The 13,964-nt window shown below is 44.3% G+C and overlaps 1 protein-coding gene across 3 annotated transcripts in view; it reads left to right on the top strand.

The window, feature by feature from the left end:
* The window catches only part of AMPD3 (adenosine monophosphate deaminase 3), a 144,482-nt gene that overhangs the window by 116,233 nt on the left and 14,285 nt on the right, over positions 1-13,964 (top strand). For all 3 annotated transcript variants that reach the window (XM_069623659.1, XM_069623657.1, XM_069623658.1), the window contains exons 11-12: positions 6,983-7,146; positions 11,131-11,251. In XM_069623659.1, coding sequence (XP_069479760.1) covers positions 6,983-7,146; positions 11,131-11,251 — 285 coding nt within the window. The remainder of the gene's footprint in view (positions 1-6,982; positions 7,147-11,130; positions 11,252-13,964) is intronic.

The following is a 13,964-nucleotide window of genomic DNA, read 5'->3' as shown; positions in this document are numbered from 1 at the left end:
AATATGGCCCAAAAACCGTGGCCACATGGTGGGCCCAAAAGAAGAAACATATTGGGGGAACATGTACAGCGGACACGGCCAAAGGCCATGGCTAGTGGCCTGGTAGTGTTTTAAAATATACAGTGGGCATGGCCGAAGGCCGTTCTCACTGGCCAGTGCCGAAGACCCTGTCTAATGGGCCCGAAAGACATGTATAGTGTCGAAGCCCATAGCCACCTAGTGGGTCCAAAAGAAACATATTGGCGCAACATGTACAGTGGACACGGCAAAAGGCCATGGATAATGACCTGTAAAAAAAAACTATGGTATGACAAAACCCTTGAAATTCGCTGAAAAAAACCTTAGTTAAGGTGCAGTTAAGTTGCACAGTTTTAACACAACAAAACCCTTGTAATTCAGCAGATGAGGAAAACCATGACCAGTTAACTCAACGCTTTCCCGTTGCAAAACCCATGAGCACATACATATTATAAGAGAAGGGATTCACAAGGGCATTGTCATTGTGGGGGACATGGCAATATGGGGGACATCAAAGGGAACGCGCCGAGTTAATCTGGTCATGACTTCCTGCATCTGCTGAATTTTAAGGGCTTTGTTGCGTTAAATCTGTGCAACTTAACTGCACCTTAACTAAGGTTTTCTCAGTTAATGTATATATATATATATATATATATATATATATATATATATATATATATATATATATATATATATATATATATACACACACACTCTCATAGGCGAAGAGAGACGATTCCCATATTGTTCCCCATAGTTATGCATATGGTTCCTCTCTCGCTTAGACAAGTACACTTTTTTTTTAGACTTATGCTTGTAGGAAATTACCTGGGACTGAGGGTTCTACAAAATATGGAGTTAGGGAACTAATACACATGGTTTTACATGAAAGAGTGTAACAAAAGTCTACTGTGACAGGACATCACAAAACAGAATACATTTTTCTGTTTTCTTTCACCAGTTGTTAAGGCACTGAGCCTGGGTATGACATATTTATAGCGTTGTAGTTTATTTATGATCCGAACTGAGGCACTCACGTCTTAAGTATTTTGGGATGTATTCCACAGGGCAGCACATCACTGCATCGGAAAGGCACATTATAAAACGTCTGCTCACATCGCTGTCTTCATTTTCTCATGTGCCAATTATGAACATGTTTATGGGATACATTCTGGTTGCTGTGTTTTTGTTGTTCCTAACCTACCCTTGCGTTATGGCACCAGGAGTTCATGTTTTACAGCGCATTTATGGAAACCTGCATTTCCTGCAGAGTTTTTCCCACACTTTTTCCTGTGGCAGGCTAGGTACTTGAATGTTTCCATCCATCTTTCCCTCTCTCTCCCGCTGTCGGGAGTTCATGCATAACTGCTGTTTTTTTTATAATTATGTGAATGTATATACTTTTGTGACATTAAGTACTGAGGCTGCGAGGCTAGCTCAAGGGCAATGCGCTTGCCCGAGGAACAAGAGGATGCCATGTCACATAGGGTTGATCCCTGGTTGAGGGTTTAGAATCTGGTGGAGTCTGGTATGAAGTGCTTTTATAAATCACCAAAATAATAATTCTGCTCCAGTTAGTGGTTCTGTATTTATGCATATAACATTTAATTTGGTACCATGAGGTCCTCACCTCCTGTCATTAAGAGCAAAGATCATACCACGTTTTTAGGATAACCGCTAGAAAAGTAGTCAAAATCGCCTTCAGAGTTTTTGTTTGCAAATGTAGTTTGCGTAGATATCCTGAAAACATGGAGTGGATTTGGCTCTCGAGGACTGAACATGGAGAGTCACTGGTCTGTGTGACGAATCGTGGGATTCCGTCGAATCGTGGGATTCCGTCACTTCTCCCCAGGGGGGACCCTTTCCCTGTGAGGCTAGGGAGGTGACCTGCACTGGCATCTAATGAAAGACAACATGAAGAGCCGACTAAAATCTGTCATTGTCAAACAAACACCCTGATGATGTCTATGGAGAAACATCCATATAGTACTGGGATGAAGAGAGCCAACAGAGGAAGACAAAATGTAAGTCAGAGAGAGAAGAAGGACATAGACACCACACAGTGGAATTCCCACCAGAGCTTCATAAATATGAGGCAGAGACCTGGAGAAAGAGAGAGCCCTGGTGTTTGAAACCAGCTGGGAGTCAAATGCTGAAGGAAACTTGGTTACGCTGCGCCCGCCCGTAAGAAAGAAGCCTGTGTACAACCTCTGACGTGGGAAGGTGGAGACGGGAGAAGGCGCAAGAAGCGAAGCTGGATTCAAAGCATCCTGAACCGAAGCAAGTGAAGGGTGGTGGCATAACTGGAAGCAGGTCAATAACACTGAAACCACTTTTGGAAAAGTATCATGAATGAGCTGATAGAATGAAGAACGGAAGAAAGAGACGCCTACTTAACAACAGAAGGAGAATTTTCAGGAAACAGGGAAAGCAGGAGAACCGGGAAGGTGACCAGAGATAATAACTGGAATGCTCATACTCGGCCCAGTCAAGATCAGGTATTAAGATTGTCTGAAGAGAGTGAGAATAACTACCGGCACGTTCATACTCGTCCCAGTCAAGATCAAGTATTGAGATTGTTTGAAGCTAGTAAGAACCTTTACAGACACGTTCATACTCGTCCCAGTCAAAATCAAATGTTAAGTCTGTCTGAAGAGAGTGAGAATCATTTGTGGAATGCTCTTACTCGTCCCAGTCAGAATCAGGTATCAAGATTGTATGAGAGTAAGAATCACAAGTGGAACACTTCTACTTATCCTAGTCAAACTCAAGGGTCAAGAGTATATGGAGAAGTCACAATTATAATTGGGACACGCAAACTTCTCCCAACCAAGATAAAGAAAGGACATTGAGAAAAGGAGAAAGCTTGAGTCACTATAAAAAGGAAGATAGCAATTCACACGGAAGTGGAAGAGAACGGGTAAACCTTAATAAAGTGAAAGGAAAAGAGAGTAAAAAGGAAAAAAAGCAGAAAACACATAAAAGACACTGTTAAGATGCTGAAGAATCCAGTATGTGAATCGCATTATTTGATGAGAACAGCTGCCAAAATAGTTGCTGTAGCTCAGATAATTGGATCTGCTATTGAATTGAACATGCTGGAAGACTGCCTTACAAGAGAAGGAAGGCATTCTGTTGTAATGGCTTTTCCGGTTGTGCTCTTCACGAGCGTGGAATTCTCAGGAGAATTCTACGCTCGTGCGGAGTCGTTGGCAGTTGGAAGGAGAGGAGAGACGTAGTGAGAGCGGCCAAGGACACGGCTGTTCAGGTTGAAGAGAATAAAGCTGTTTCCAACTTACCTGGCTCCTTCTCGTCATTACACTGGCGACGAGCTTCAACCTGATACCCACGCGCCTGACGAAGCCGTGTGTCCTGTTGTTGTGGAGGCTCTCCTTCAGCCCAGCAGCCTGGTCGCTCTCTCCGCAGCAGACGGTCCTCTGTGCCTGATACTGGGGCCTTCCGTGCCGCGCTCCCCGACGTGGTCGAGCGCGGTCCACAACGGCCACCACTGTGCTCTTCACGAGCGTGGAATTCTCAGGAGAATTCTACGCTCGTGCGGAGTCGTTGGCAGTTGGAAGGAGAGGAGAGACGTAGTGAGAGCGGCCGAGGACACGGCTGTTCAGGTTGAAGAGAATAAAGCTGTTTCCAACTTACCTGGCTCCTTCTCGTCATTACACATTCCCCTGTGCTTTAGTTGTTATAATAGTGGTTGGGTCAAGATAGGTTAATTTGGACAGTGGACTGAACTTGGTCTGGGCACTCATAGTTTAGGGAAACCTAGGACTTTCCACCTTTCGTTTAATAAATAACTAACCTGAGATGGAAAACCAGAGTACGTGTTCTCCTTCTGAACCACCACATCTGGCAGTAGACACCCTGCGGGGATTGAAATGAAGATTAGATAAGGAGGGGCTAAAGGCAGCTACTGGGTATCCAGCATTAACAAACGACCAGGGGCTAACACTTGGGATCGAGGAGCAAATCTAATCTTTGCCTACGATGCAAACATATAATTTTGTATATTATTTATGAATGCTTATGGTTTTAATGTCATATAGATGTGTCCTAATGTTTATTTATAGATTGCCCAAATGCACAGAGGTAAATTCACATAGGTTTGTTGGTTTGACATCAGTTGATTTAGGGAGCTAAAGGTAGCCCCTGGTAGCTGTTGGTGTCAAGCTAAGCGGGCTCCTCTAGGCTACCAGCAGGACCTCAGTGGATTTCAGCTTCCCTGAATTTCGAACCCTCTCCTAGTGCCCTGACCCCCAACACAAGCTTGTTCTGGTTACTGCCACCAGTATTCCTTTATTGTATGCGTCTCTGAATGTGACTTTAGATTCCTAGCTCCCTGGGCTTCTTGGACATGTGGTGCTGCACACAGGGTGGTGTGGTATGAGGGGCATGGCTGACTTTGGGTTACAGAAAGCAGGATATAACGGGCAGGGAACATGTAATTGACAAAGTACTAGACTGCACATTAAACTGTGTTTTGTTATGATTTCATATTAAATTATATATATTTACAGTCAGAGGCACTGGGAGATAAATGGAATGTATCTGAATCTTGTAATTTGTTGGTCATGCACTGTAGCCGAGATTAGAAGTCAGGGGGCCTCATTACACGGATGGCGGAGAACCATGGCGCTATTAGCACCATGGTTCATGCCGGTAAAATACCGGCACCGCCTTGGCGGAAAGGGGAATTACCGCCCCATTCCAAGGTTGGCGGGGCGGTAATTCCCCCTTCCACCATTGCCCTTCCCCATTTCCATTTTTGCCCCATAGGGCATAATGGGAATGGGGAAGGCGCTAATTACGGTACCGCAAATTGCGGTACCGTAATTAGCTCCCTGGGTCCCTTTGCGGGTTGGTTTTTAACGCCTGCAAAAAGCAGGCGTTAAATCCCCCAACCCGCAAAGGGACCTCGTAGTAAGGCGGTAAGGATTTAGCGGTACCGGTATTTTACCGGTACCGGTAAATCCTTACCGCCATCCGTGTAATGAGGCCCAGGGTCTTGGCTTAGCAGGTCAGCAATGTAACCAATCAGGCCGCATCACCTGCCTTGTGGGCAGAGGGTATTTTCCTCACTAAGACATTTAACGTCTATCTCGGTCCAAGTATGTTCCAAAGAAATACTCTTCTATTTGTATCTGTTTTCTAATTCCACCATATATGTTTAAGTTGATCATTTTCTCCACCTCCTTACAGCCAGCAACAACCTGTTTAAAAATGACTTCACTTTTCTTATAATACTTCACTTCATCATTGGCTCAGAAGTTTGTTTTGTACATGGGTACCGAGCCCCCGCACCGATGTCATCAGCCCTGTAGGTGGCCCCTGTAGTGCTCCCGCCCGCTGCTCAGTGAGACGTGAGAGCCAGTACTTATCATGCTTGCAGCTCGGACAGGTAGAGAGCATTAAAGTGGGAAGGCCTGGAGCCTCATCTACTTCTAGGTGCCTCCTTTTGGTAACACACTTTCGATGTGGCTCATGCCATCACACTCTCAGTGTTCTGAGATGCTTCCTAGTTTATGTAGATGCTTAAAGGGCTACCTATGTCCCGCCTGGCCAGAACAGGATCTAGACGTGCCATCATAACTTAGGCACCAGCTTTGATGTACAGGTTGTTCCTCATCCGGTTTGCCTACAAGGGTGCCCTGTGCGTGACCTAAGAAATTGCCTAATATCTCAATGCCTCTCAATGCAAGCAAATATTTAGCAATCAAATGTAAGAAGTTAGTCCCATGTGGCAAACTGTTGCCAGTTTATGCCCCAAAGTAGCCTGTGTAAACCGTTCATTTGATGCATAAACCAGTGCCGCAAGTGACCTGAAACGCGAGCCGGGGAACTTAGGGTGCGTGGCCTGGCAGGGGGTTGTCCCCACATTTAAGAAAAAACACTTACCTTGCCTGAATTTTGCCTGTTAGGTCACGCCCCCGTAAGAGCCCCGGCTCGATTTTTCTGTGGCCTAACCAACAGCATTCAGGTTAGGTAAATATTGCCTGACTTAATTGCTGCGCTGACACCCCTGCCAGGCACCCCTTTCACTTTAGATGTGGGGATAATCACCCTCTCACTTAGGGTGTGAAGGTGATGATCCCTTTATCTCTAATGAAAGGGGTGTCTGGCAGGAGGTCGGCGACACAATAAAAAGGCGAGGCTTTTATTTGTAAAGCCTGAATCTCTCGTTTTCCCGCGAGCGCTTCAGGCTTTTTTAAAAAAAGCCTTGCCTTTTCATTGTGTCACCAAATCCCTGCCAGGCACCCCTTTCATAAGAGATTCAGTGAAGCCCTTGCTTACATGCAAGAGCTTCAGTCTTTAGAAAAAAAAGCCTTGCCTTCCTGCAGCCTGGTGGGTTGGAATTAGCAGTGGACTTTAGAGAGCCCCGGCAGGGCCCCGTCTCAGAAACAATTTTCTGAGTCTGCTGGAGCTCTGCCTCGGCTAGCTGCAGCCCACCTATTTATTTATTGACTTATTTATTAACATTTATAAAGTGCGCAGCAGCCCATAGGCATCGTAGCGCTGTTATAGACATTAGATATTGGTTACAAGAAATGCATACTTAGTTACATGACAGTACACACATCGTTGTAGGTTTGGTAGACATACTTGGTTACTTAAACAGTACAGTACTGAATACAAAGTTACAGGAGGCGGGCAGATCCGGGGGAGGGGAGGATATGTGGTGGGGGCCTGTGTTAGTAGAAGAGGGTGGGTTTTAGCCCTTTGAGGAACGCCGCGAGGGAGGTCTCAGCTCTTAGTGTGTTGGGTAGGGCGTTCCATAGTTTGGGTGCTAAATGTGGTACTTAAATCCCTAGCATTAACATCACAAATAAATAACCTGATTTCTAAGCCCGGTTTCGATCTATGCCATCTCCATTTTCTGGCGGTATTGCGCAACCCATGCCCTCAGCTGCATGACCGCGAGTTTCCTGTAACAGGGAATGATCTTTCATTATAGGTGACCGGCTTCGACAGCGTCGATGATGAATCCAAACACAGTGACCACATGTTCTCTAACAAGAGCCCAAACCCTGACTTATGGACGCATGAGCAGAACCCGCCCTACAGCTACTATCTGTACTACATGTACGCCAACATCATGGTGCTCAACAACCTGAGGAAGTAAGTGGCGATCACTTCCTATGGGCACTAATTTAATGACACAGCCCAATGAAGGTGATCTTGTGTGGACAGACCTGAGCGAGCGTGCACTTTAGCTGAGCGGTGGACATTTCCAACATGTGACTCTCCATTGCATGTTTTTTTTATTGTGACTATCATAGCCATAAGGAGTCCCTTTTCGTTTACCATTTATAACTGAAATGAAGCAGGAATAATGCCCATCTCCCCTGCCTTCTCTTACATCAGGGAAGAAAGTAAATAATGTCCACAGCTATCCTGAATCCTGCTTTACTAGGAGAGAAACTAAATAATGTAGTGTAAATATCTGTCAGCTGTCTTCTGGTATCAGTGGAGACAGTATATAATCTAAATTTCTGCCAGGTACCAACCCGTTTCACAGGAGAAAATATATAATGTAAATATCTGTCAGCTGCCTTCTGGTATCAGTGGAGAAAGTATATAATGTAAATGTCTGCCAGGTACCAACCCGTTTCACAGGAGAAAATATATAATGTAAATATCTGCCAGGTGTCCCCTGGAATCAGGGGAGAAAGTAAATAATGTCCACAGCTACCCTGAATCCTGCTTTACTAGGGGATAAAGTAAATAATGTAGTGTAAAAATCTGTCAGCTGCCTTCTGGTATCAGTGGAGAAAGTACATAATGTAAATGTCTGCCAAGTACCAACCCGTTTCATAGGAGAAAATATATAATGTAAATATCTGTCAGCTGCCTTCTGGTATCAGTGGAGAAAGTATATAATGTAAATGTCTGCCAGGTACCAACCCGTTTCACAGGAGAAAATATATAATGTAAATATCTGCCAGGTGTCCCCTGGAATCAGGGGAGAAAGTAAATAATATCCACAGCTACCCTGAATCTTGCTTTACTAGGGGAGAAAGTAAATAATGTAGTGCAAATAGCTGCAATCTGGTCTACGGTATCAGGGGAGAAAGTGCATAATGTAAACATCTGCCAGGTATCCACCCATACCGGGAGAAAGTAAATAATGTAAATGTCTGCCAGGTAGTCTTTGGAATCAGGAAGAGATAGTAAATAATGTCCACAGCTATCCTGCATCCTGCTTTACTAGGAGAGAAACTAAATAATGTAGTGTAAATATCTGTCAGCTGTGTTATGGTATCAGTGGAGAAAGTATATAATGTAAATGTCTGCCAGGTACCAACCCTTTTCACAGGAGAAAATATATAATGTAAATATCTGTCAGCTGCCTTCTGGTATCAGTGGAGAAAGTACATAATGTAAATGTCTGCCAGATACCAACCCGTTTCACAGGAGAAAATATATAATGTAAATATCTGCCAGGTGTCCCCTGGAATCAGGAAGAGAAAGTAAATTATGTCCACAACTATTCTGAATCCTACTTTACTAGGGGAGAATGTACATAATGTACTGCAGATATATGTACGTTTTTCTTCAGTATAAGGGGATAAAGTACATAATGTAAAGGTCTGCTAGGTATTCACCCGTATCAGAGAAGAAAGTGAATAATGTAAATGTCTACAAGGTATCCCTTGGAATTCAGAGGGGCGGGAGGGGAGAGGAAATAATGTCCACAACTATCCTGAATCCAGCTTTATTAGGGAGAAAGTAAAGAATGCAATGTAGGGATCCGAGTGCTGGTCTCTGGTATCACAGGAGAAAGTACATAATGTAAAGGTCTGCCAGGTGTCTTCCCATATCAGAGAAAGTAAATAATGTAAATGTGTACCAGGCATCCTCCGGAATCAGGAAGAGAAAGTAAATAATGGCCATAACTATCCTGAATCATGCTTTACTAGGGGAGAAAGAAAATAGTGTAATGTAAATAGCTGTATGTTGCCGTCCACTTTCAGGGGAGAACGTACATCATGTGTCTGCCAGGTATCGCCTGAAAAGGGAGAAAGTAAATCAGGTAAATGTCAGCCAAGTAACCTGTGGTATCAAGGAAGAAAGTAAATAATATAAATGACTGCCAGGTATCCTCGGGAATCAGGGGAAAAAGTAAATCAAGGAAATGTAAAGTTAATTCCTACGTTATCAGGGAGAAAGTGAAACCTGTAAATGTCTGACAGGTATCCGCTGATATATGGTGAGAATGTACATTTCTACCAAATGTCCTCCGATATCCAGTGAGAAAGTAATAAAATGTAAATGTCAGTACATTTCTGCCAGGTAATCTCTGGAATCAAGGGAGAACGTACATGTAAATTAGATGCCTGACAGGTATCCTCCAATATCAGGGGAGAAAGTAAATAGAGTAAATGCCTGTCAGGTACCCTCCAGTATCACTGGAGAAAGTAAATAGAGTAAATGCCTGTCAGGTATCTTCCGGTATCAGGGGAGAAAGTAAATATAGTAAATGCCTGCCAGGTATCCTCCAGTATCACTGGAGAAAGTAAATATAGTAAATGCCTGTCAGGTATCCTCCAGTATCAGGGGAGAAAGTAAATATAGTAAATGCCTGTCAGGCATCCTCCGGTATCAGGGGAGACAGTAAATATAGTAAATGCCTGCCAGGTATCCTCCAGTATCACTGGAGAAAGTAAATCGAGTAAATGCCTGTCAGGTATCCTCTGGTATCAGGGGAGAAAGTAAATATAGTAAATGCCTGTCAGGTATCCTCCAGTATCAGGGGAGACAGTAAATATAGTAAATGCCTGCCAGGTATCCTTCAGTATCAGGGAAGAAAGTAAATATAGTAAAGGCCTGTCAGGTACCCTCCGGGATCAGGGAAGAAAGTAAATATAGTAAAGACCTGTCAGGTACCCTCCGGGATCAGGGAAGAAAGTAAATATAGTAAATGCCTGCCAGGTATCCTCCAGTATCACTGGAGAAAGTAAATATAGTAAATGCCTGTCAGGTATCCTCCAGTATCAGGGGAGAAAGTAAATATAGTAAATGCCTGTCAGGCATCCTCCGGTATCAGGGGAGACAGTAAATATAGTAAATGCCTGCCAGGTATCCTCCAGTATCACTGGAGAAAGTAAATCGAGTAAATGCCTGTCAGGTATCCTCTGGTATCAGGGGAGAAAGTAAATATAGTAAATGCCTGTCAGGTATCCTCCAGTATCAGGGGAGACAGTAAATATAGTAAATGCCTGCCAGGTATCCTTCAGTATCAGGGAAGAAAGTAAATATAGTAAAGGCCTGTCAGGTACCCTCCGGGATCAGGGAAGAAAGTAAATATAGTAAAGACCTGTCAGGTACCCTCCGGGATCAGGGAAGAAAGTAAATATAGTAAAGGCCTGTCAGGTACCCTCCGGGATCAGGGAAGAAAGTAAATATAGTAAAGACCTGTCAGGTACCCTACGGGATCAGGGGAGAAAGTGAATATAGTAATTGCCGGCCTGAAATCCTTTGGTTTCAGGGGAGAAAATGCCCAAGACTACACAATGCACTGTTCTGCATCAGGGAATAAAGAAACCGTGTCAATGTACATACACACTTCATCTCTCTGTACTAAGGCAGACAGAAATTGTTGCCTGCAGTACCTTCTCCACGCATTTTTCTGTAACAGGGGAAAAAGTAAACATCGGATACCTCTGCCCTGTATCCTTTGGTATTGGAGGAGAACGTACACAACGGCTACTTCTGCCCTGCGTTATCCTTTATCAGAGCATAAAATAAAAGTTGACTGCCTCTACTCTGCATCCTTCTGCATCTGAGGCCTTCCATCAGGGCAGAAAGTATCAATTGGCTCCCTCTGCATCCTCCTGCATCAGGGAGAATTTAGATATTGGCTACTTAGGCTCTGCATAGCTCTCCAGCAGGGAGAAACACATATTGGCTAGTTCTGCCCTGCATCCTCCTGTATCTGGGGACAGAGTGGCCCCCTCCGCCCAACATTCTGCCTTATTGTTGGTGAAAAGTTCCCCGAGTCCTTCTTTATCAGAGGCAAAGTGATAAATGGCTACATTAAAAATGCACATTCCTATATCACATAAGACCCAGTCTAACCCATGGTATTTTTTCCTTCCACAGGGAAAGGGGCATGAGTACCTTTCTCTTCCGGCCTCACTGCGGGGAGGCAGGCTCCATCACTCACCTGGTGTCTGCCTTCTTGACTGCTGACAACATTTCTCATGGATTGAACCTAAAGAAGGTAGGGTACACCGCTGTTGTTTTCTAGAACAGATGTATGATCACTGTGCAATCCCTTTAGTTCTTCACTCACACTTGGCGTTATTGAAATAGGTGAAGAAATAATGAACTCACATCACTGTATTAACAAAGGGCTGAGACCAGCAGTTAGAAGTGCCCATTGCAGGAAGTTACACAGTGTTGGGCAGATAGGATGGCCCATATTTAGGAATATCATTTTCAGGAAGGACTCCGGATTCTAAATTGTGGTATTTACCATCGACTGACTCCTCCAGCTCATATATATGCACAGGCAGACTTATAACCTAAGTGTTTTTTGTGATAACAACTACAAAGTGCTGTAAGCGCCAAGTATGGATTGAGGTTTCATATGAAGGGAACGATTGCTCTGATTTGCTGCAGCCAATTTGTAACGACCAAATCCCAACTACATATAGCTCATCTTCGTACATGTATCGATGGTTATTAATCTACTAGATTGAGATGGGTCGAGGTGGACATTTAGGATGGCAGACAGTCAGGCAAGCAGGGAGATGGACGTACATGTATGAAGGTAGACAGATGACCAGTCTATTTGTGTGGTGATGATGATAGATGTAGTTTGCTTTAATCTACTCAAATGCATGAGGCTTGGACAACAAACCAGAGGTCCTGCAAAATATCAGGATCTAATGTAACCTTACTAATAGATGATCAACGAGGGACGTGATGTTGGTAGGTGTTTGCTAGAGAAGGCTTGGCAGGCGAAGACTGATGGTCGGAAGGTTGCCCAGAGCAATGCCAGAGGTGAAGAATAATTCTAAACATTCCTGCAATAACCTCTATTGTTTTGCTGTAGTCACCCCTAGTGGGACGGGTATGCCCAAATGTTGGTCCCAAGCCTACTGGGCCTAGAGATCCAAGCCTCTCCTCACTGATGAGGCCCAACAAGGCTGAAACATGTCTGTGGATGCCTGTGGTCTTGTGTAGAAAGGATGTGACCAAGCAGTTCAGGCTGGACTGGCCCTGTGCGGGTGGGACCAAGCCTCATTTGCATATGGTCTTTCCCCTTTTGTAATGGCTTGACAGGCGAAGAACGGCGGTCTGGAGGGTTGCCCAGAGCAATGGCAGAGGTTAAGATTAATTCTAAACCTTTCAGACATCACCTCTATTGTTTTGATGTAGTCACAGTGAGTGGGATGGGTATGCCCAGACGTGGGTCCTGTGCCTGCTGTGCCTGGAGATCCAAGCTGCTCCTCACTGAGGAGGGCCAATGAGGCTGAAACATGCTTGGGGATGCTTGTGGTCTCGTGTAGAAGGGATGTGACCAAGCAGTTCTGGCTGGGTTGCCCCTTTGGGGGTGGGACTAAGCCTGATTTGCATATGGTCTTTCCCCTTTTGTAAAGGCTTGACAGGTGAAGAGCGATGGTCTGGAGGGTCGCCCAGAGCAATGCCAGAGGTTAAGATTAATTCGAAACCTTCCAGCCATCACCTCTTTTGCTGTTGCCAGAGAAAGCACATAGGTACTTATCCACTCGAACTAATAGACAGGCAGAGTGGGAAAGAAAGAAAGAAAGAAAGAAAGAAAGAAAGAAAGAAAGAAAGAAAGAAAGAGAAAGAAAGAAAGAAAGAAAGAAAGAAAGAAAGAAAGAAAGAAAGAAAGAAAGAAAGAAAGAATGAAGAGAGAAACAGAGAAACAGAGAGAAAGTGATAGAACTAGAGGAAAAGAAAGCGTTATAGAAGATAGCGTGTTGTATTGAACATAACACAGGAAATCTCCTCTATTGCTGGCTTAATGCAAGTGGTATGATGAGCCACTGGAGCCCTCTGGTAAGCTTGTATGTAAGGGAAGGATCCAGTATTGCTGTGCTTAGCTGCCCCAGGGTGGAGCGAGGCAGGAATAATCTTTCCTAGAACCTTAGTAAACAGCTGCCCTGTGAGCAAGTCATTAAATGCAGTCAGAAGTGATGTACTCTCATCTTGCCACTATTATTTCGATTCGCACCTTGTGGCACTGGTGTAGATAGTGGTTCAGGTTAGACTCTTGGGCTCTACAAACGATAATGCATGATTCACATGAGATGGGTGGGCAATCGATTCAAAATGTGCAAAACTCCATGGATGATATTGAGGAAAAAAAGAACTTGAAGAGCAAGAAGTGGATTAAGAATGCTGATAAACCCTTTAACTGGGACTAGACCTGTGCTTGGGAAAAAGTGGACTGATACCCCATTTAATTTATGTTAGTCCTGCGCTTTAGAAGGAGTGCCACTATGTTCACAAATGGTATTGCTGAGGATCTGGTATGAGATAATCCACAGGCAGTGATCCACCAAGGAAGCAACAATTAGAGCGTATATCTAGTCTTGTGGTGGTTGAGCATCTTCCCAGAGCTGTCACCAAAGGAAGGATGGATTCAGAGGCGTCGCTAGGAGGGCATTGGGGGGATATAGCCCTTGGTCTTTTGGTTTTAGCCCCGGATAGAAGCAAAGGAGCTACAACAAGAAGGCTAGCTAGCCCCGAGTCACAAAGTCCTGACATTAGCGTAGCCCCAGATCTTTTCCAGACATAGCAACACCCCTGGATGGATACAAGTAAAATGCACATGGAGTGTGAGGAATTCGACCATCCACAAGGTGGGTGTATGCTCGCCTTGGCTTTTTTGAACGTTTAAAAGAAATGGAATGATGGTAGATGAACCTCCAGAAAAATGTGTGGGGATAGTCTGCACACAT

The sequence above is a fragment of the Ambystoma mexicanum genome, chromosome 11 (assembly GCF_040938575.1).
Source record: "Ambystoma mexicanum isolate Mex_15411 chromosome 11, UKY_AmexF1_1, whole genome shotgun sequence".
Classification (NCBI taxonomy): Eukaryota; Metazoa; Chordata; class Amphibia; order Caudata; family Ambystomatidae; genus Ambystoma; species Ambystoma mexicanum.
This window is presented reverse-complemented; position numbering and strand designations above follow the sequence as displayed.